The sequence below is a fragment of the Sciurus carolinensis genome, chromosome 8 (genome assembly GCF_902686445.1).
Source record: "Sciurus carolinensis chromosome 8, mSciCar1.2, whole genome shotgun sequence".
In the NCBI taxonomy this organism is placed as follows: Eukaryota; Metazoa; Chordata; class Mammalia; order Rodentia; family Sciuridae; genus Sciurus; species Sciurus carolinensis.
Genome location: NC_062220.1, coordinates 80,701,741 through 80,724,076, shown reverse-complemented (window position 1 = coordinate 80,724,076; position 22,336 = coordinate 80,701,741). Strand labels below are relative to the sequence as shown.

General features: G+C 35.7%; 1 protein-coding gene across 1 annotated transcript in view; it reads right to left on the bottom strand.

Annotated features, from left to right (window-relative positions):
* Positions 1-22,336, bottom strand: part of Abcb5 (ATP binding cassette subfamily B member 5) — a 146,089-nt gene that overhangs the window by 53,510 nt on the left and 70,243 nt on the right. The window contains 2 exon segments of the mRNA XM_047561242.1: positions 8,424-8,564; positions 12,942-13,103. Coding sequence (XP_047417198.1) covers positions 8,424-8,564; positions 12,942-13,103 — 303 coding nt within the window.

The window sequence follows — 22,336 nt, the reverse complement described above, 5'->3', positions numbered from 1 at the left end:
TTGCTAACAGTAGCTTTGTGGCATAAAATATGGTCTATTTTAGAGAAGGATCCATGTGCTGCTGAGAAGAAAGTGTATTCGCTCTTGGTTGGATGGTATATTCTATAAATGTCTGTTAAGTCTAAATTGCTGATTGTGTTGTTGAGATCTATAGTTTCTTTATTCAATTTTTGTTTGGACGATCTATCCAGTGGTGAGAGAGGTGTGTTAAAATCGCCTAGTATTATTGTGTTGTGGTCTATTTGAATTCTGTAATTGAGAAGGATTTGTTTGACGTACGTGGATGAGCCAATGTTCGGGGCATAGATATTTATGATTGTTAAGTCTTGCTGATTTATGCTTCCCTTAAGCAGCATGTAATGTCCTTCTTTATCCCTTCTGATTAGTTTTGGTTTGAAGTCCACATTATCTGAGATGAGGATGGATACTCCTGCTTTTTTGCTGTGTCCGTGTGCATGGTATGTTTTTCCCCATCCTTTCACCTTTAGTCTATGGGTGTCTCTTTCTATGAGGTGAGTCTCTTGCAGGCAGCATATTGTTGGATTTTTCTTTTTAATCCAATCTGCCAGTCTGTGTCTTTTGATTGATGAATTCAGGCCATTAACATTCAGGGTTATTATTGTGATATGATTTGTATTCCCAGTCAATTGACTCATATTTGTTTTTGACATGATTTGGTTTCTCCTTTATTTGGCTATTCCTTTAGGCTAGCGCCTCCTGTTGCTGATTTGCATCGTTGTTTTTCATCTCTTCCTCATGGAATATTTTGCTGAGAATGTTCTGTAATGCTGGCTTTCTTTTTGTAAATTCCTTTAGCTTTTGTTTATCATGGAAGGATCTTATTTCATCGTCAAATTTGAAGGTAAGTTTTGCTGGGTATAAGATTCTTGGTTGGCATCCGTTTTCTTTCAGGGCTTGGTAAATGTTGTTCCAGGCCCTTCTAGCTTTTAGGGTCTGGATTGAAAAATCTGCTGATATTCTTATTGGTTTCCCCCTGAATGTAATTTGATTCTTTTCTCTCGCGGCCTTTAAAATTCTGTCTTTATTTTGTATGTTAGGTATTTTCATAATAATGTGCCTTGGTGTGGGTCTGTTGTAATTTTGTATGTTTGGAGTTCTATAAGCCTCTTGTACTTGGTTTTCCATTTCATTCTTCAGATTTGGGAAATTTTCTGTTATTATTTCATTGAATAGATTGTTCATTCCTTTGGTTTGTTTCTCTAAGCCTTCCTCAATCCCAATAATTCTTAAATTTGGCCTTTTCATGATATCCCATAATTCTCGTAGATTCTGTTCATGATTTCTTACCATCTTTTCTGTTTGGCCAACTTTGCTTTCAAGATTAAATAATTTTTCTTCAATGTCTGAGGTTCTGTCTTCCAGGTGTTCTATCCTATTGGTTATGCTTTCTATGGAGTTTTTAACTTGGTTTATTGTTTCCTTCATTTCAAGTATTTCAGTTTGTTTTTTTTTTCAGTATCTCTAACTCTTTATTGAAATGATCTCTTGCTTCCCGTATTTGGTCTTTTAACTGTTGATTGGTGCGATCATTTAATGCCTGCATTTGCTCTTTCATCTCCTCCTTCAATGCCTGCATTTGCTCTTTCATCTCCTCATTAGCTTCCCTGATCGTTTTAATTACGTACATTCTGAACTCCCTTTCTGACATTTCTTCTGCTGTGCTGTCATTGGGTTTTATTGATGTAGTATCTAGGTTTGTTTGGGACATTTTCTTCCCTTGTTTTCTCATATTGGTCAGTTGTCAGTGGGACCCTGAGATATTGCAGTTTTCCGCTACTGGCTTATAATGTCCCGGTAGATTTCCAGTGTATCACCTCCCAGCCTTCAGTAGCCTGATGTCTTGGAGGAATCTGATAAAGCAGCTCATCCGAAGAAAACTGCCCCTAGCCCCCTACTGGTTCCATGGTTTGGAACTGGCTCTGTGCGGAAATGTTCTCACTGTGGTCCTGCGCCGTGCAGCTGGCCGTGTGGGAGGAGCCCACTGCCGGAGTGTGGAAGGCTACCTTGGGAAGACTCTAGCTGTCCTGCCCGGCTCCAATAAGCTACCTCTATCTGGGCCTGCCACCCAGGCCGAGCTTTAACCAGTGGACAGACTCACCTGTGACTCTATTTCAGTCCGAGTCTCTCAATGCCTCCCCTTCTTAACTCCTGGGTTCTGGAGTGACTTGGGGTGCAGTCTCCCTCTAGGCCGCCATCTTGGATCGCCTGCACCACATTATTGCTAATACTTGTTATAATCAGTCTTTTTGGATTTAGCCATTCTAATAGGTACGCAGTGATACCACATTCAAATTTTCTTTTGCATTTCTCTAATGATCAATGGCATTGGATGTGCTTCTGTATGTTTACTTCCCATCTACTCAAATTCTTTGGCCAAATGACTATTTAAATCTTTTTTAAGTAAGTTTTTTGTGTTTTTGTTATAATGCTTTGGTGGTTCTTCATATATTCTAGTATATCATTATGTGATTTACAAGTATTTTTTCCCCAAGTTTATGGTCTATACATTTTCTTAGACATATTTTATAAATAATAAAATTTTTGATTTTGCTGATATCTGACTTATCAATATTTGTCTTTGTTTTTTTTTTTGGTGTTTTATCTAGGAAATCTCAAAGTCACAAAGATTTTTCTACTGGATATTTCTTTTACAATTTTATAAAATTTAAAATTTTAGTTTTGAAAATAATGTTTAGGATTCTTTTCTGGGGGGAGGGCAGGAGCCAGGGATTGAACTCAGGGGCACTTGACCACTGAGCCACATCCCCAGCCCTATTTTCTATTTTATTTAGAGACAGGGTCTCACTGAGTTGCTTAGCACCAACAGTCCTCAAATTATTCCATGAAATAGAAAAGGAAGGAACCCTTCCAAACTTTTTCTATCAGCCTTATACCAAAATCAGACAAAGACACATCAAGGAGAGAAAACTTCAGACCAATGTCCCTCATGAACATAGATGCAAAAATTAGCAATAACATTCTGACAAATTGCATATAAAACATACTAAAAAATAGTGCACCACTATCAAGTGGGGTTTATCCCTGGAATGCAAAGTTGGTTCAACATATGGAAATCAATAAATGTAATACATCACATCAATAGACTTAAAGACAAGAATCATGATTATCTCAATAGACGTGGAAAAAGCATTTGAAAAAATACAGCACCTCTTCATGTTCAAAACACTAGAAAAGCTAGGGATAGTAGGAACATACCTCAACATTGTAAAAGCTATCTATACTAAGCCCATAGCCAACATCATCCTAAAAGGATAAAAATTGAAAGTATTCCCTCTGAAAACTGGAACCAGACAGGGATGCCCTCTTTCACCACTTCTATTCAACATCATCCTTGAAACTCAAGCCAGAATAATCAGACAGACAAAAGAAATTAAAGGGATATGAATAGGAAAATAAGAACTCAAACTATCACCATTTGCCTACAACATGATTCTATATTTAGAGGATCCAAAAAATTCTACCGGAAAACTTCAAGAACTCATAAATGAATTCAGCAATGTAGCAGGATATAAAATCAATGCCCATAAATCAAATGCATTTCTATACATAAACCACAAATCCACTGCAAGAGAAATTAGGAAAACTACCACATTCACAATAGCCTCAACAAAAATAAAATCTAACAAAACAGGTGAAAGACCTCTACAATGAAAACTACAGAACACTCAAAAAAGAAATTTAAGAAGATTTTGAAAGATGGAAAGATTGCCAATACTCTTGGATAGGCAGAATTAATATTGTCAAAATGACCATACTACCAAAAGCGTTATACAGATTCAATGCTATTTGTATTGAAATCCCAATGACATTCTTCATAGAAATAGAAAAAACAATCAAGAAATTCATGTGGAAAAATAAGAAACCAGAATAGCCAAGGTAATCCTTAGCAAGAAGAGTGAAGCAGGAGGCATCACACTACCAGACCTTAAGCTATACTACAGACCAACAGTAACAAAAACCACGTGGTATTGGCACCAAAATAGATGTGTAGACCAATGGTACAAAATAGAAGACACAGACACAAACCCACATGAACACAGTTATCTCATACTAGACAAAGTTGCCAAAAATACACTTTTGAGAAAAGTTAGCACCTTGCTTTTGCTGAGGCTGACTTTGAACTCATGATCCTTCTGCCTCAGCCTCCAGAGCCACTGGGATTACAGGTGTGAACCACCATGCTGGGCAAGATCAATTCAGAGTTAATTTTTTATGTGTGGGTTGAGATATGAACTGAAGTTGATTATTTTGTATATAGATATCAGGCTATTTGTATGTAGATAAATTGACCTAGCATAATTTCTTGATAAGAGTATGAATCTCTGATTGAAATGTTTTTGTATTTTTGTTTAAAGGTGATGGACCATATACGTGTGGGTCTTTTCTTAACTCTCTAATTTGTTCTATTGATCTATTTCTATGACAATATTACACTGTTTTGAATACTATAATTTTAAAATAAAATAAATAGCATATATATATATATATATATATATATATATATATATATACTCTAACCCTGTTCTTCCTTTTCAAAGTGATTTTTAGCATTTTGACTTTTTGAATTTCCAGAGTTTAGAAACAGATTGTCAAATTTTGCAATAGAGACTGCTTAGATGGTGATTGAGATTATTTCAAATCTAGAGACAAGTTTGGGGAGAACTAACATCTTAATATTGAATTTTCTGATTTATTTAACATGACTATTATATATTTACTTTTCTTAATTTTTTAGGTTTTATTAATTTTTTTCAGTAAACCTTAGCAAATTTAAATGTGTATGTCTTATACTCTTTAATCAAACTTATTCCCAACTAGTTCATGTTTTATATATATATACAAATTTTTTTCTTTTTTTGGTACCAAGGATTGAACTCAGGGGGACTTAACCACTAAGCCACATCCTCAGCCCTATTAAGTATTTTAGAGATAGGTCTCACTGAGTTGCTTAGTGTCTCACAATTGCTGAGGCTGGCTTTGAGCACATGATCCTCCTGTCTCAGCCTCCTGAGCCAATGGATTTATAGATGTGAGTCACTGTGCCTGGCCATTACATTGTTTTTAAAAGTTTAATTTCCCATTTTTCATTTTAAATATATAGAAATAGAGTTTATTTCAATATGTTGGTCATATATTCTACCAACTAACTAAAACCAATTATAAGTTTAACTGCTTCTTTTTTGTGTGAATTCCATGGGATTTTCTTGCATAGATGATCATATCATCTGTCAATAAAGATACCTTACATCTTCCTTTCCCATCTGAATTCCATTTATTTTCTTGCCTTATTGCACAGGCTAGAACTTGAAGTACAACATTGTATATAAGTGGTGAGAATGTACGTCCTTACCTTGTTCCTGATCTTGGTCTTTCACTATTTAGTATGATATTAGCTATAGGTTTTAGAATTTACCCTCTACCAGGTTAAGAAAATTTCTTTCAATTCCTCATTCATAGGGGCTGAGGATATAGCTCAGTGGTAGAGCATCTGCCTAACATGTGAGGCCCGGGTTTCATCTCCAGTACTGCCAAAGGAAAAAAAAAGTACAGTGTGTATCAATTCCTCATTTGCCAAGAGCTATCAGGAATAGATGGTACATTTTGTCGAGAGAGTTACTTGCATTTATTATAATGATTAGATAATTTTTTATTTTTAGTATATTAATTTCTGAATATTAAACCACAAACTATTCATAAAAATCCTATTTGGTGATGTATTATTCCTTTTATACACTGTCAGATTAAACATCGAATTTTGTTATGAATTCTTGTATGTTCATGGGGATAAAGCAATCATTTTCTTTTCTTATAAGTTATCATCTAATTTTAATAATAGAATGATAATGGTGTTATAGACCAACATTCTCAACTTTGTTAGGATTTATTAGTAAAACTTGGGTCTGGAGTTTTCTTCATGGAAAAAATTTTAATAGATATAAGATTATTCAACCTTTCAATTTATTCTTGGGTGGGCTTTGGTGGTTTGTGTTCTTCAAGGAATTTGTCCATTTCATTTGAGTTTCAAGATTTATTTGCATATTTGTTTTCATAAGATTATTTTGTTTTTTGTTTTATTTTGGTACTGGGGATTGAACCCAGAGGCTTTACCACTAAACCACATCTCTACCTTTTTATTTTTTGAGACAGGGTCTTACCAAGTTGCTGAGGCTGGCCTCAAACTTGTGATCTTCCTGCCTCAGCCTCCAGAGTCACAGGGATTATAGTCACATGTCCAGCTATTATTCTTTTAAATACATATAGAATCTGCAGTGTTGTTGTTGTTGTTGTTATTATTATTATTTTCCTTCTCTTTTTTATGGTGCTGGCAATTGAACCCAGAGATCTTGCATGTAGGCAAAGCTCTACTACTGAGTTACTTTCTGGCCTACTTCTCAATCCTCTTCCTCCTCCCCTTCTTCCTCCTCCTTTTCATCTTCATAACACTGGGGTTTGAATCCAGGGGCACTCTACCACTGAGTTACATTCCCAGACCTTTTTGTTTTTTATTTTGAGATAGGGTCCTACTAAGTTGCTGAAGCTGACCTCAAACTTGAGATCCTCTTGCCTTGTCCTCCTGAGTAGCTGGGATTACAGATGTGGCTGGTCCTTGTGCCCCGCTTCTCATTTTTGATATTGGTAATCTGTGCATTCTATCTATTTCACTTGCTCAGTCAGTCCTGAGTTTTTCATCAAATTTGGCAATATTTTACCTTTACTTCTTGAAGTGTTTTTTGTTGCCCTTTCTTGTTTTTTGGTGCCCTTTCTCCTTTCCTCTGCAGGCATATGGTCAAATGAAATATAGTTATAATAACTGCTTAATGTCTCCATTAATTCTACAAAATGTATCATTTTGGAGTCTATTTCTTTGGGATGATTTTTCGTTTAATTTCTGATAGTAGTTTCATGCATTTTTGTTTGGTGATTTTTGATTGAATGCCAGATATCGTCAATTTTGCTCTGTTGGGTAAGAGGCTTGCCTATGGAAATCTCTGTGATATTAATTGGTTATATCATATGTACTAGTAATACTATTGTAGTTTGTTGTTTGTATTAAAAATTAAGGTAAATGTTAAACTTCTATTAAAGATTACTGGAAAAAACTTTTTTTTAACCTTTTCAGATTAATGGCCTCTGAATTCTAATCTGAGTTAAAATTCTATTTTGGGTTAAAGATGAATGAAGGTTTTCTGTTGGAGGAAGACCAGAATTCAAATTTGAGAAAGATTTTTCTTTGTGTGTTTATTTAAATGAATTTTTTAAAAAAGACAAGTAGAAAAGGAAAAAAAAATGTACACACAGGAATGCTATAAAGACCACAAGCCAAAAGGGAACAAAGTTGCATCTAAAGTTAGAAATAATAGATCAGCAATGCCAGAGAAGGGCAGAAGAAGGAGTTGGGGAAGATAATCCCCTGGGATTCAGGCAGATAATTGACAGATGAGACTGAGAAGGGTGTGGGGTAAAATAGTGGGAACATCTAAGGGGGTTCAATCTGAATTATCTGTCAGCCCCAAGGAGAACAAGAATTTCCAGTGTGGGAGGCAAGAGTGGGCCCAGAATAGGTGCTGGATGACACGGAAGCTGGAGTAAGGATACTGAATCCAACAGGCAGGGGCTAGGGTGAGGGATGGCAAGGTGTGGGAGGGAACACCTGGAAAGCAGCGTGCAGGGGCTAACGGAGCTTGACTGGAGCTGGGGGAGGGCTGGGGCTTAGGGAATGAGTGGGTTGAGGTAGATGGAGAAGGAATGTAATGTTTATGGAAGGATGCTACAGAGAACATTTATAGTGGCAGCTGAGCCCCAAGATAGGTGCTGGTCAAAGAGGAAGGAGACCTAATCGAGGGAGACAAATGAGACTTGAGGTTGTGTAGAGACTAAAGAGAGGCCCTAGGGGTGATAAGCTGCAAGGGGTGGGGGTTAAAGCAGGGTGGTCTAGGGTTCTGATGAGCCTGGAGTTGGGAAGAGGGAAGATAAGCATGAGAACCAGCACCCTTGTCCCTGTGAGCATGGCTCCATGGACTGTGCCTTGGGATTGGAGGCTGGACAGTGTGTGCTGGGGCTTTTCTGTATCCAGGAAGTGACGTGCATGGCTCACATTCATCTTGAGCATTACTGATGGTATCTGCACCACAGTTCCCAAGGCACAGTTTCAACCCATGGTCTGGGTAGGAAAAAGGAAGGTAACATTCTCTTGAGACTTTTTGCTCCTTCAATAAGGACCTCTGACATAAATGCAGTCTCACTAGTGATGCTACAGGAAGTTTGGGAAGCACACATTTTGCTAAAGTGATATTTTATTGTAAATAAGTTCTAAATTTCATAAAAGGATTAAGTTGAAAGTGGAGAATGTGGGACAAACTTGTTGGTAGTTGAACCAGTACCTCCTTATGTTGGATGGATTCCTCAGACTTGTCAGTACCATCTGACTTGATGTTATTCATAGCACATGGAGAAACAGGGCTGGTGTTTCTTTCAGGAGAATATGTCATTAACTCCATCTGTTCATCAGCTTTTTTAATATCCTTGAATGAAGAATATTCAGATTATCATTAGAATGATATCTTAAAAATTCAATGGAATTTTATTAAGCACCTCTTTAAAACTTACTGCTTTTCCTATTAAAACTGGAACATTCTTTTTTTTTTTTTTTTTTTTTTTTTTACAGACTGCATTTTCATTCATTGTACACAAATGGGGTATATCATTGTTTCTATGGTTATGCACAATGCAGATTTATACCATTTGTGTAATCGTACATGTACATAGGGTAATGATGTCTGTCTCATTCCACCATTTTTCATACCCCCTCCCTCTCATTTCCTTCTATGTAATCTAAAGTTCCTCCATTCTTCTCTCAACCTCCACCCCCTTACCCCCATCATCTATCATCATCCACTTATGAGGGAAAACATTTGGCCGTTGGTTTTTTGGGATTGGCTTATTTCACTTAGCATGCTATTCTTCATTTCCATCCATTTATCTGAAAATTCCATGATATTATTCTTCTTTATGACTGAATAATATTCCATTGTGTATATATACCACAGTTTCTTTATCCATTTATCTGTTGAAGGGCATCTAGGTTGGTTTCACAATCTAGCTATTGTGCATTGAACTGCTATAAACATTGATGTGACTGCGTTACTGTAGTATGCTAATTTTAAGCCATTTGGGTATAAACCGAGGAGTGGAATAACTGGGTCAAAAGGTGGGTCCATTCCAAGTTTTCTGAGGAATCTCCATACTGCTTTCTAGAGTAGCTGCATAAATTTGCAACTCCACCAGCAATGTAAAAGTGTGCCTTTTTCCCCACATCCACACCAACATCTATTATTGTTTGTGTTCTTGATAATAGCCATTTTAATTGGAGTAAGATGAAATCTTAGAGTTATTTTAATTTGCATTTCTCTAATTACTAGACATGTTGAACACTTTTGCACATATTTATTAATCACCTGTATGTCTTCTTGTGAAGTGTCTGTCCAGTTCCTTGGCCCATTTATTGATTGGGTTGTTTGTATTTTTGGTGTAAAGTTTTGTAAGTTCTTTATAAATTTTGGACATAAGTGCTCTATTCTTTGGAGGTTGGTGCAGACATTTTGAATTATTCCTGAGGGCATGGCCACCATCATTGTAGGGGTGTCTCCCTTCTTGAGACACCTACAGGAGACTGGAGGCCCTTTGACAAGTACTGCACTCTCATCGAGATACTGAAGACTGGGAAGTTTGATTGGTGGATGACTGTGAACCATAGATTTTTTAAAAAAATTTAATTTTTTATTTCTTCTTTTTTTCTATTTTCCTTTTAAAACTGGAATATTCTTATACAGTTCTTGCTTAACCATTTTCAGACTTGAGAGCTAATAATTCTAATTCATACTCAAATGTTAGTGATTGACAATAGCTTGTGCCTTTTCCAAAGACATGTAAATTAACTGGAGAAAATAATGTCTTAGTTTAAAACAATTATATCACTGGCAACAACAGATTTTAGTAAAAGTAGTTTTTTGAGACAGATGATATCCTTTCTGATCTCTCTTCTTCCTAGCCTTTTCTGGAGCTTATCAATTTATCTCAGCTAACGAGGCCCTTGTATGTGCAGCTGGTCCAGGAACTGAGAGCTATCATAGGAGGCACAAGCTTTCTAGGCTGCTGCTGTTGCTGATTCCAAACTGACCACAGAGCTTAGAGCAAAACAGAGGAGCTGGCTGCATAAGAATAAGAAAATGCAAAGAAATCAAAGGAACTTCAAAGGAACTGTTGAAACTGTAAAGTAGAATGAGGTTCTAAGCCAATCATTCCAGTTCTTTATCCTTTTTATTGCAATACAGAGAAATGAGACCAGTTTTAGTGAAATAACTGGTCTATTTAGTCTCTTGTTCATCTAATTGTGATATAAATAGTTTTTTGACTTCCCCATGAAGAGATGGAAGGAGGATAGGCCTGAAGTAAGGATCCCAGTTAGGATGGCAGCAGCTCAGAACAGTGTGGGGAGAGGAGATGGAAAGATGTGGGTTCATTTAGGTGCACAAGGAAAATGTGCACATGGAGACTCCAGGGACTCTATTTTGTTGACAAGCTTAGCAACTGTTAAGCAGTCACAGAAAGGTTCAGTGAGCTATAAACAGTCTTACTACATCATTGACATCTTTTATCTTTAATTTCTCTACCATGAAAGAAATCTTTATTTTGCTCCCCTTGTCCCCCAAGAGTTTCCTGTTTGTGACTGACACGTTTAAAAAGTAAAACTTTGACCACTTCTCATAATAAATTTTTCTAAGAAGATGTTCAATAGGTCAAAGACAATTCATTTTTCTGAGAAGGCTTCTAGACAATGTAATAATGATCACAGTAAGTTTTGGTGTGTATATTTCTCTGTTTTAGTTCATTTTCACATAGAATATCACTAAAAATATGTCTGTATATAAGCATGTACAATCTCTGTGGTTTGAACTTTTCTGAGAACTTTGGATAATGCTAATACCAATGATATAATATAATAACATTTACTCTACCAATAATATTCTTAGCTCATTTACTACTTACAATAATTCAACAATAGTTTACTATTATTTTCCCAATGTGAGAAATTTAAAAAATTAAAGCACAGAGAATTTAAACAACTTGTTTCCGATCCTAAACTGTCAAGTGGCAGAGTGAGCTCAGAGTCATTCCAGAGCTCATAATCTTAACTACTTAGCTATGCTGCTTCTCAGAATTCTCCTAGCAACACCAACTTTGTGATTCTTGTGATTGTCATGAATTTTCATAACTTAACTCATTTTGGCACCACAGGGAAAGGTGATGAATAAATCTATCCAGAGTTTTAAAACTGAGTTGCTTATGTAGATATCATACATGTTATGTTTCTTCTACAATGTACAGAATATTAATAGCTGTTTGTTGAGTATTTAAGATTGAAAATGATCTTGTATCTGAATGGACATAATTTTAGGTAATTGGAGAATACTAATAATCCATTTTGAATAAAGTTTTTGAAAACTTTTACATATTTATAACACAAACAATTCTGTTTTTCTTATATTGTGAAACCTTTAAACTCAAGTCCTAATATTGGATTTTTAGTTTAATTATAATGAAAAAAATAAAGAAGTGGTACTCCAAAGAAAGATCTGAGTATAATAGTTTTTAAAAATCTCAAAACAGGATTAATATGACCTCACTTATTTCCTTCTATTGCTACTTACATCAGTTTGAAAATATTGAACTTCATAACTTTATAAGTTCAGTCATCTATGGAATGAACATCATGCTAATTAAATTGTCAAATAACACCTCACTTTCATTTCTAAAGGGTACTCAAAATATGGAATAATATGAAATAAAATCTGAATCCAGTAGTTTTTAAATCAACGTAAGATTACATGTTCAAGCTTTCATTTTATTCTCATTCCTTCACAAGCTGCATTCAAAAATACTTCCCTTCAGCATAATAGAAAAGGTAGGATTTAAAATTTGAAATTATAAATTGGATGAAGACAGAGAGGCTCAGAAATTCCTAAACTCTTTCTTTTGTAAAATAATAATATTAACATCAAAGAGATGACCTGGCCATTGAAAAAGTAAAATAAAATAAACGGAAAAAAAAAAGTTGAAATTACTTATCTATAAAAGACCCTCTGGAAAGAGACAGCCTTCCAGCCAGAGGAAATAGGTGGGTTGAGTGAAGGCCATGGGTAGCGCCTAATCGCTCTCTAATCCCCCTCACTCGCATTGATTGCCCTAATGAAGTTATGTAAAATCTGGTAGCATGGATCTCATTAAATGCAGAAACTTGAATCCTAAAGAATGAGGATTTGCCATATGTCTCCAGCATTATCATACCTCCTTTTAATTACCCAGTTGAGCTTTCTAGTCTACATGTGAGGATGTGGCATTCAGTGATCTCTTCATGCAGCAGATATTTCTTGAATGTCTGTTGTGTGTTGGGCACTGTGTTAGATGCTTTCTACATATTAAATCTCAACCCTTCTGCTTGGCTTCCAAGATATTCTATGATCTGATCCTCAGTATCTAACTCTTTTCCCTTTTTCTCCCAATACTTATCTTTATGCAGAGAAGGTTGATCTCCTTTCTGTTTTAGTTGCACAACAAGCTTCTTTTTACCTCAATGCTGTTATTCCAACTACTTGGGTTTCCCCTCCATCTCCTCCTTCATCTTCTACTTTCTGATCTTCAAGTATTCTTCCAGGAAACCTTCTATGGATAATATAGTTCCCTTTCCCTCTCCCCATCAACCTTGCTTCTTATTTCTACTACTTGAAACATCCACATGAACAATTTTGCATTTTGCTTCTGGAGCTAAGTTTTAAGCCTTAAGATTATAATTTGGGACTAAGAAAACCCGCCGACATAACATTGTACCATACAAATATTACCTGTGACATGGCAAGTGAATAATATAGACCTTGCTGTGCCATTAGCTCAGCATGGGTTCCTTTTTCCACTACCATCCCATCCTTTAGAGTCACAATCAGATCTGCACTTCGAACAGTTGAAAGTCGGTGTGCTACCACAATTGTAGTGCGACCTTTGCTGGCCTACACGACAGAAAGGACAGAAAATAAGCACAAAATTAGTAGAAGTAACCTCTGCAACAGTGAAGAAAACTTCTATTTGCAGTATTGTTTTAATAGAGAAGAATCTTTATTTTGGGATAAGATATCATAAACACATGGAAAAGTACCCATATCATTGAGGTATAGATCAATGCACTTTCAAACTGAATGCAGATTAGAATAACCAGATCAAGAAATGGATCACTGTCTGTAGCCAGAAGTCACCCTCATGCCCCTCCAGTCACCATCACCTCTTGCCCACCAAGGGTAACCACTATCCTTCTTCAAATACCATAGATCAGATTGGATCTGTTTTTTACATAAATGGAATTATGCAGTAAAATACTCTTCTGGGTCTGAGCATATTTTGTTCAATATTAATTCTTTTGAGATTCCTGCATTTTTTTGGGTGTAGTGGCAGGTCATTCATTCTTGTCACTCTGAAGTCCACTGTGTGAATATACCACATTTTTTCCATTCTATTGCTAGTTGGGATTATAGTCTCTGGGGTTTTTCTGCTACATACAGATTCTTCCACATGCTTATTTGGTGAGCATACGTATACAGTCCCACTAGCTCTACACCTGGAAGGGAACTGCTGAGCCACCAGGTGTGCACATGCTCTGCCTCACTAGCCTCTGCCAGCTTTTCAATGGTTGGTACACTCTATCAAGCCCCATGTGGAGGAGAGTCAGATGACTATATTCTCACCAACAGTGGTACTTTCTTTGCCAGATAAATGAATAGTCATATTGTGACTTTTATTTCTATTTCCCTGATGACTAATAAAGAACATCTTTTCATGTCATTATTGAAAACTTGAATAGTCTCTCTTCTGAATTATCCAAATTTTTTGCTCATCTATTGGAACTTCTTGTCAATTTTCAAGAATTGTTTACATATTCTAGCTATGAGAACTTTGTCAGATACTATGTATTACAATTATGTTTTCTGATTAAGTGGTTGCCTTTTCACTCTCTTAATGGCCTCTTTCTCTCCCTCCCTCCCTCCCTCTCTCTCTCTCTCTCTTTGGTATGAGGGATTGAACCCAGGGATACTTAATCACTGAGCCACATCTCTAGTCCTTTTTTATTTTTTAAATTCTGAGACAGCGTCTCACTAAGTTGCTTAGGGCCTCACTAAGTTGCTAAGGCTGGCTTTGAACTTGCCATCCTCCTGCCTTGGACTGGGATTACAGTCGTGCCTCATCACCTATGGCCTAATGGTGTCTTGGGATGAACAGAATTTTAAAGTTGTAAGAAAGTCCAATTTATCAACTTCTGTTTTACAATTTATGCTTTTGGCATCCTGTTTAAAAATATCTTGACTCCAATGTCACACAGGTGTTTTTCTGTTTTATCTTATAATCTTTAATATTTTGCCTTTTGTTGTTAGATTTGTAATTCACCTGGAATTGAGTTTTGTGTGTGATGTCAAATAAGAGTCAATATACATTTTCCCTTTTAATTAAACAAGTGTCCCAGCAGCGGTTTTTGAGAAGACCATCCTTTCCTCCCTGCTCTGCTGAATTGCTTTTATCGTAAACCAGGTGACTGTTATTCTGTTCTTATATTTTGTATATACTATTCTGCTCCTCAGTTTGTCTATCCTGCACCAATGCAAAATAGGTCTTGAGATTTATTAGTTTACATAGTCCAGCTTGATTGTTCCTTCACATGTTGGCTCAGCCATTTTTGAGATAATACATTTTTTTCTTTTTTTTTATTATTTCTATTTTTAAAAAACTTTTCTTTGTTCTTTTTAGTTATTCTTGACAGTAGAACATGTTTTGGCATATTATACATTCATGGAGTGCAACTTCCCATTCTTGTGGTGTACATGATGTGGAGTTTCACTGGTTGTGTATTCACAGATGAACATAGGAAGGTGATGCCCGATTCATTCTACTCTTTCCTATTCCCATCCCCCCTCTCTTCCCTTCATTCCTCTTTGTCTAATCCAGTGAATTTCTATTCTTCAACCCCACAGCCCCTGAGATAATGCATTTTTTTCTAAATGCCTTGCACATTTTACAAATTCTTTGAGCACTCTACAGACACTACAAATCTGTCAGGGACTCAACATGATAGTTACTATTCATACTATTTTTATCTTACTGTTCTCATTCTTATTTTCATTCTTATCTGATAAAGACAAGGACTGGAACTCCGAAAATTAAGAAGTTTGTTTAAAGTCTCAGTTAGTCACTGTAAGAACCTGGCACTAGAATCTTGTATAGTTTTATCTATTCTATATAAAGTTCTCTCTGTTGAAGTAAGTATACTTAATGAAGTAGTGAGTGCTTTTTAAAAAAGTCTTCTGTGTCAAATCTATAAGAGAAGAAAACTTATCAAAACATTAGTTATTAAAACTGAATGTTAGTGTGGAAAAATTATGATATAATGCTATATGAAAAAATGTAGGAAAAAGTTTATGCATCTTGTTTTAATCATGTTTAAAAATGTATCCATAGAAAGAATATACCTATATAGAAATAAATCAAAATATTAATAGTGCCTATATGTAATAATTGTACCTATGGATTGTATTTTTCTTAATTTCCCCAATTATTTAATATGCATATATTGCACTTCTGTTTAAAAATAAGAAAGCAAAAAAGTTGGAAAAGCATGTTTTATTTTTTATTTTTTTATGTTTAGTGTTGATGCATGTTTTATTTTTAAAAGGTTTTGTTCCTATGGGTAACATGCATGCATGTAAGCAACAAATAGATGCTATTATGAAAAACTAAAAATAGTTACATTGTTATGATTAAATATTTTGTAACATTTTATTATTTTAAGAAAAGCATAATCTGATATGTTTGATCTATATTAAGAGAAACATTTAAAGTATCATTCAAACCAAGACCCATTTTTTCTTTTGGTTGGAGGTACTAGGGATTAAACTAAGGGGTACTTCACCACTGAGCCACATCCCCAACCCTATTTTGTATTTTATTTAGAGACAGGGTCTCACTGAGTTGCTTAGCCCCTCACTTTTGCTGAGGCTGGCTTTGAACTTGTGATCCTACTGCCTCAGTCTCCAGAGCCACTGGGATTACAGGTGTGAGCTACCTGGCTGGTCCAAGACACTCTTGAGTGGGACAATACAGGCAGACTGAAACTTTCTCAGGAAAACTGGGATATGGAATCATGTAGTTACAATTTAAAATGATTTAAATTTATGCTCTAGGGTCAGAAAAATTGAAGCACAGCCATGTATACCAACTATGGTATATCTACGCAATGCAGCATTGTTCACCAATAAAAAAGGAATTATTGATGCATTCTACAACATGAATGAGTCTCAAAAAATTTAAGCTGAGTGAAAGAAGCCAGAAAGAACAGAATACATACTGTATGACTATATTTCTATAAAGTTCTAGACAACATGAACTAATCTATTGTGACAGTAAACAAATAAGTGGTTGTCAAATGTCAGGGGAGGGTTCAGATGGAGTGGTGATACAAATATCTAAAAAAAAAAAAAAAAAAAAAAAGAATGACAATTTTGAGTGTGCAGGTGGTTTTGCAGGTGAGCATATATGTCCCTTATCCAATTGTATGTTTTAGTATGCAGTTAATTGTAGGTTAATTAAACAAACAACCACAAAAATTCTGTTAAGAAAAAAAGCCACCAAAGGCAAAGCAAAAAATACATGCATACAGCACACCAGTTGGTCATCCTTATGTTCAGCAGGAATCCTGATTGGTACCGAGACATTTTAATGAGTACCCTGCAAACATAATGATCCAATGGATTAGGGTAACTGTGATGTAGGGTGATCTGTAGGAGGATTTCTTTTTCTTAACTTCATGGAGATCAGACAACAAACACATAATATTATTAGCACTTATTAACATATGCAAGTTTCTTTAGCAATTTTATGCAACATACTCTTCAGCAGAGAATTATAGTGAGCACCAAAATATTTACTGTATCCTTTATTTTTTATATTGCCAAACATATAGAAATTTTATTAAACCAATTAGTAAATGAAGGATGTTTGGGGAAACTGTTTTTATTGTTTGCCTTTTGTTTTTGTCAGTCTCTCATTTACTTTTATGTGGTAATTCTAAGTCTGCTTATATAGAAACATCTTTATAAATGATATAACAAAACTGATAAATATGTGAGTAGTTTTTTTTTAAATAAAAGTTTTATTTTAGAATAGTTTTATATTTGTAGAAAAGTTGCAAAATCCTATAGATAGCTTCCATGTACCCTGTCTACACATTTTTCCCGAGCTAAGAAATAATGCATTTGCCACAATTAATAAAGCAGTACTGGTATATTGTACTATCTAAACCCCAAGCCTTATTTGAAGTTCTCTAGTATCTTTTGTCTGGTATCCTTCTTCTATTCCTGGATTGCCACAATAATGTCAAGTTCCACCAACCTAGATGCCCTTCAATTGATCAATGGATAAAGAAACTGTGGTATATATACACAATGAAGTAACACTCAGTCATAAAGAAGAAAAAAATTATAGCGATTACTGGTAAATGGATAGAGTTGGAGAATATCATGTCAAGTGAAATAGGCCAAGCCCAAAAAACCAAAGGCTGAATATTTTCTCTAATAAGTGGATGATGATACATAATGGGGGTGGGGGTGGAATGAAAGCATGAGAAGAATAGAGGAACTTTGGATTATTTAGAGGGAAATGGGGTGGGAGTGGGTAGGGGAGGAAAAGATAGTGGACTGAGACAGACATCATTACCTTATGTACATGTATGCTTACATGAGTGGTGTGAATCTACATTGTGTACACCATAGAAATGAAAAGTTGTACCCCATTTGTATATAATGAATTAAAATGCAGTCTTTAAAAATAAAAAGAAAAGAAAAAAGAAAAAAGAAAGAGTGTTAAGTTCCATTGAGTCATCGTGTCTCCTAAACCTCCACTTGGTTGTGGCAGTTTCGCAGATCTCCCTAGTTTTTGATGACACAATAGTTTCAAGGAATACTAGTCAAATATTTTGTAGACTGTCTCAATCTAGTCTGTCTGATGTGCTTACAGACATAAGACATATTGCCTATATTGAGTTCATTTTTCTTTGAATTTCAAGTTTGAATTCTATTCTGGGTCTTTGGGACCCTGGGATTTGCCTCACATTTAAAGGTGAATGTGAGAGTGCTATTGTTGAGCAGGTATGCATTGCAAAGATGACCATGATGGAGGTGAAAACAGGTGTCCAGGCTGCTGGCCTACACCTCTCCCATTTGCTCAGTGACATTCCCTTGGGATTCCAAATATTCTTTTCTACAAATCAACAGATATCAAACTTTATTGATGAAATAATATGATGTCAAAAAAAAAAAAAACTCAATGGTTTTACAATACTACCAAATATTTCTAAAAGCAAATGAATGTTTGTGGAATTTAAAAAACATAAAAGGGAACATATAACACAAAATATTCTAAGGATGTTGACAGGCTGTTTTAAGATCAAACAATTAGGAGGCTGCAACTAGAAAAGGTTTCAGAATTGTATATACACATCTGTTCACAGAATCAGAATCCTGAAGTTTCAAGATGTAGGCATGTAGTGTAATAGAGCTTTCTTCCTGATAGGGAGTTCACTTAACAGGTACTTTAATACATATCTCTTCTCATTTTGGTAAAGACCTTTCAGCATTACAGAAGATGCAGGTTGACCCGTTTTGCAAAAGTGCATGATTGTATGTGACATCTGAAACCTGAGGATGGGGAGACCATTTCTTAATTTTACTTATTTATTTTTATGTGGTGCTGAGAATTGAACCCAGTGCCTCACACATGCCAGGCAAGCACTTGACCACTGAGCCACAACCCCAGACCAATTTCTTTAAGTTCTGATTTGATGCCATTAGTATTCCAGCAGGGTTCGATCACCTGCTCTTGCCCATCTGTATCATTGTGTCTTTGCCAGGCTCCTTGGCTAAACTATAAATGGTTGACTAAAGTCAGTGTTTTGTTATAATTTAATCTATTATGACATCTATAATATATATCAAATAAATCACAGATATAGCTAACAATTTTAAAGGGAGAAAATGACACTTCAAAGGTTTATAAAGGAGACCTACAAGTATGGTAACATAAAATGCACATCTCCTCTAGATCATCACTGTGATATATTAGTCACAGTGAAGAATAAAAAGAATTCAACAGTAATTTAGGATTTAAAACATAGGAGAGATTATGGCAGTCAAAGCCACCCAAAAGCTGATCAAGAAATCTGAGCTGATACTTTGTCTTTTAGCCAAAACTACTGTAAAGACAGGTGAGGTAATGTGACTTATTCTTCTGTTTTTCCACATGCTTCAAAGAAGGTGTGGGAGATTTTTCAATGTCTTTGTTGCTACTACAATTTCGAAAGGGTTCTCTAGGGTCTCCTCTTCTACTTCACAGATTGCACAAAGCCAGAAGCTAAATAATTAGGGCAATAGGATAGGTCTCTACCTCACACTTTGCCGACCTTGTTCACATGACTTCACAATTCCACGTATAACCATAAGTCACCAGGTAATTGGCTTGGACTTTGGAAATAGAAGGTGATTTAAAACATCCCTCATGGAATTGCTGGAAGAGAGAAAGGGTCTGAGGAGGACATTTGGTGAGAACCAGCGGTGGTCATGGACCTTGAATAAAGGTGGGTAACAGGAAAAGAAAAAATAACAAAACCTCCTGCCTTTTGGAAGGCATGAATTTACTTGACTCTAGGGCAAATTATCAGGCCTACAATACTCTCTGGAGAAGTCTGTAAACAGACTGTTCTGGTGTCCTGATGGCAAGTGTGGTGTGGGAAACCGGCGAGCACACAGTATCTTTTACTGGCTCCCAGGAAGTTGCCTCAGTTGGACTGGGGCCATCTGTGACATTCCCTCCATGATATAGTCCCGTAATCTTCAACATTTTTCTTTTTAAGCTTCAAAATCTTTTTGTCAAAGGAAAGTTAATGTGGGAACTTGATGTATTTTTTTTAAAAGCAGCCACATGAATGGATTATGGCTTTGTTTGAATTGGCAGTGGAGTTGAGGGAAGCCCTACCTGTTTGTCTTCCTCATGTCCCCACCCTCTCCTCTCTACCACCCTAGTATTCTGGTGCTTACAGAACATAGTCTAAAAACTTTCCACTACTCTTTTACATTTTCCTCCCCTTTAGACTATCAAATTTTAACTGACTATCTCTTATAAGAAGGTCATTAGGGTAGTTAAAAGGAAAACACAGGCTTTTTGATTTCTTAACTACCTCCCTGTGATGTTGAAAGCCAACTAGGTTAGTATTCTGGGTCAACACTGGTTCCAGGATTCAACAATGTGAGATTACTGTCAGGCCACCTGACCTGTCTCAGAATGAGTCCTCCTTTGTCAAAGGAATGACAAAGAGCAGAGATTGGCACTTAGAAGCCATATGTAATAAGTGACTCACCTCCTTCTTGACCCCTTCCTTTTTACTTGAAGGAATCTACTTATGTGATTATTTGTGTGCTCAGCTTAAGGCCCCTTAGCTAAAATATGTCAAAAATCTTTGTTGAAATGAGACCATGTGCACTATCTAATTAAGAACATAGAATATTATCTGATAGTAAAATGTTTTCTTTTTATAGCCCAAAACTCTTCATTCTTACTTCTAAATAAGTTAACAAACAAGTTAACAATTGGAGATAACATAAAACTATTTATTGTCATTTAATACTTCCCTTCATTTAATTTTATAAAAAAGGCATAATTTTAGTATTCGTTCAAAAATTTACAGCAACAACAGCAACAATAACAAAAAGATGAAGTAAATAGCAGGCAAGAAGAGAAAATGCTGTAATAATGAACTCATCTTTCTTGCAAAAGGAAAGAATGGCACATGTAGCCCAGAAGTCTAAACAGTAGAGATAACTCATTTGGTCATAGTTAGGAAAATCAATATATCATATGGGTATTTTCCTTATTTGTTGAGGAGGGTAAGGTTTAGGAATAAGTTAAATATATGGAAATCACTAAGATATTTATCCATAAATTGAAAAATATTCTTCTTTTTAAATACATAAAAGCCTTTCCAAAAGACTTTGAAGACTTTGAAGTGTCTTGTTAAGTAAGAGTGATTTAAACTCATTTATGAAAGAGAAATACACTAGTTACATATACAATAGGATCAAAATAAACAACTTTCAGGGACAATGTGAGGCTATTAGAAGCCTATAAAGGAGCTTCAGTTTGGAGTATGGTTTGAAGCATGGGTTTCTCTTTCCCAAGAAGACAGTGCATTTTGGAAAGAGGTTAGCTGTTGATGATGTTGTTTTAAATTGTGGTAAAATGTGCATAAGTCGAATTTACCAGTTCAACCATTTTTAAGGGTAAGGTCTTTCTGAATTTCAGAGGTCAAATTCCTCTCTGTCACTATTCTTTTATTTTTTAGTTTTTAAAAAACTATTCTTTTATACTCAGATCTGGATTACTATTCTTTTTGGGATAAAATATATATAACATAAAATTTATAACTTTGTTTTAAAATTCAATTCCATGCACAAGTATGTTCACGTTCTTGTGCAACCATCACTACTTCCATCTCTACAACTATTTCATCATCTCGTAATTGACACTGTACCCTTTAAACCATAACTTCCAAACAGTTTCTCCCCCTCCAACCCCTGGTAACTACTACTCTATTTCTGTCTCTGTTAACCTAACTACTTGTGAGTGACATCATGCAGTGTTTATCCCTTTATTTCTGTGTATTTCACTTAACATAATGTCTTCAAGGGGCACCTGTGTTGTAGCACACAACAAATCTCATTCCTTTTGAAGACTGGTGCTGTTCTAGTGTATATCTGTAGCGCCTTTTGTGTATCTATTCATCTGTTGGCAGACTTCAGGGTTGTTCTTATCTTTTGGTTATTGTGAATGATGCTACTGTGAACAAAATCTCTTTGAGACCCTGCTTTCAATTACTTGGAGCATATGCACAGAAGTGGAAATGCTGGATCATATGGTAATTCTATTTTTTTTTGTATTTTGGCGGTGCTAGGGATTGAACCCAGAGCCTTGTGCTTATGAGGCAAGCACTCTATCAATTTATCTATATCCCCAGCCCCGTAATTCTATTTTTATTGGAAGCCTAATATGGATTCTGTCTTAGATCCAGTGGCTAGCAGATGTGTAACCTTGAGGCAAGGTAGTATGGTGGTTAAGCAAATGAGGTAGAAGTCAGCTGTCTAGGGTTCGGCTTTGG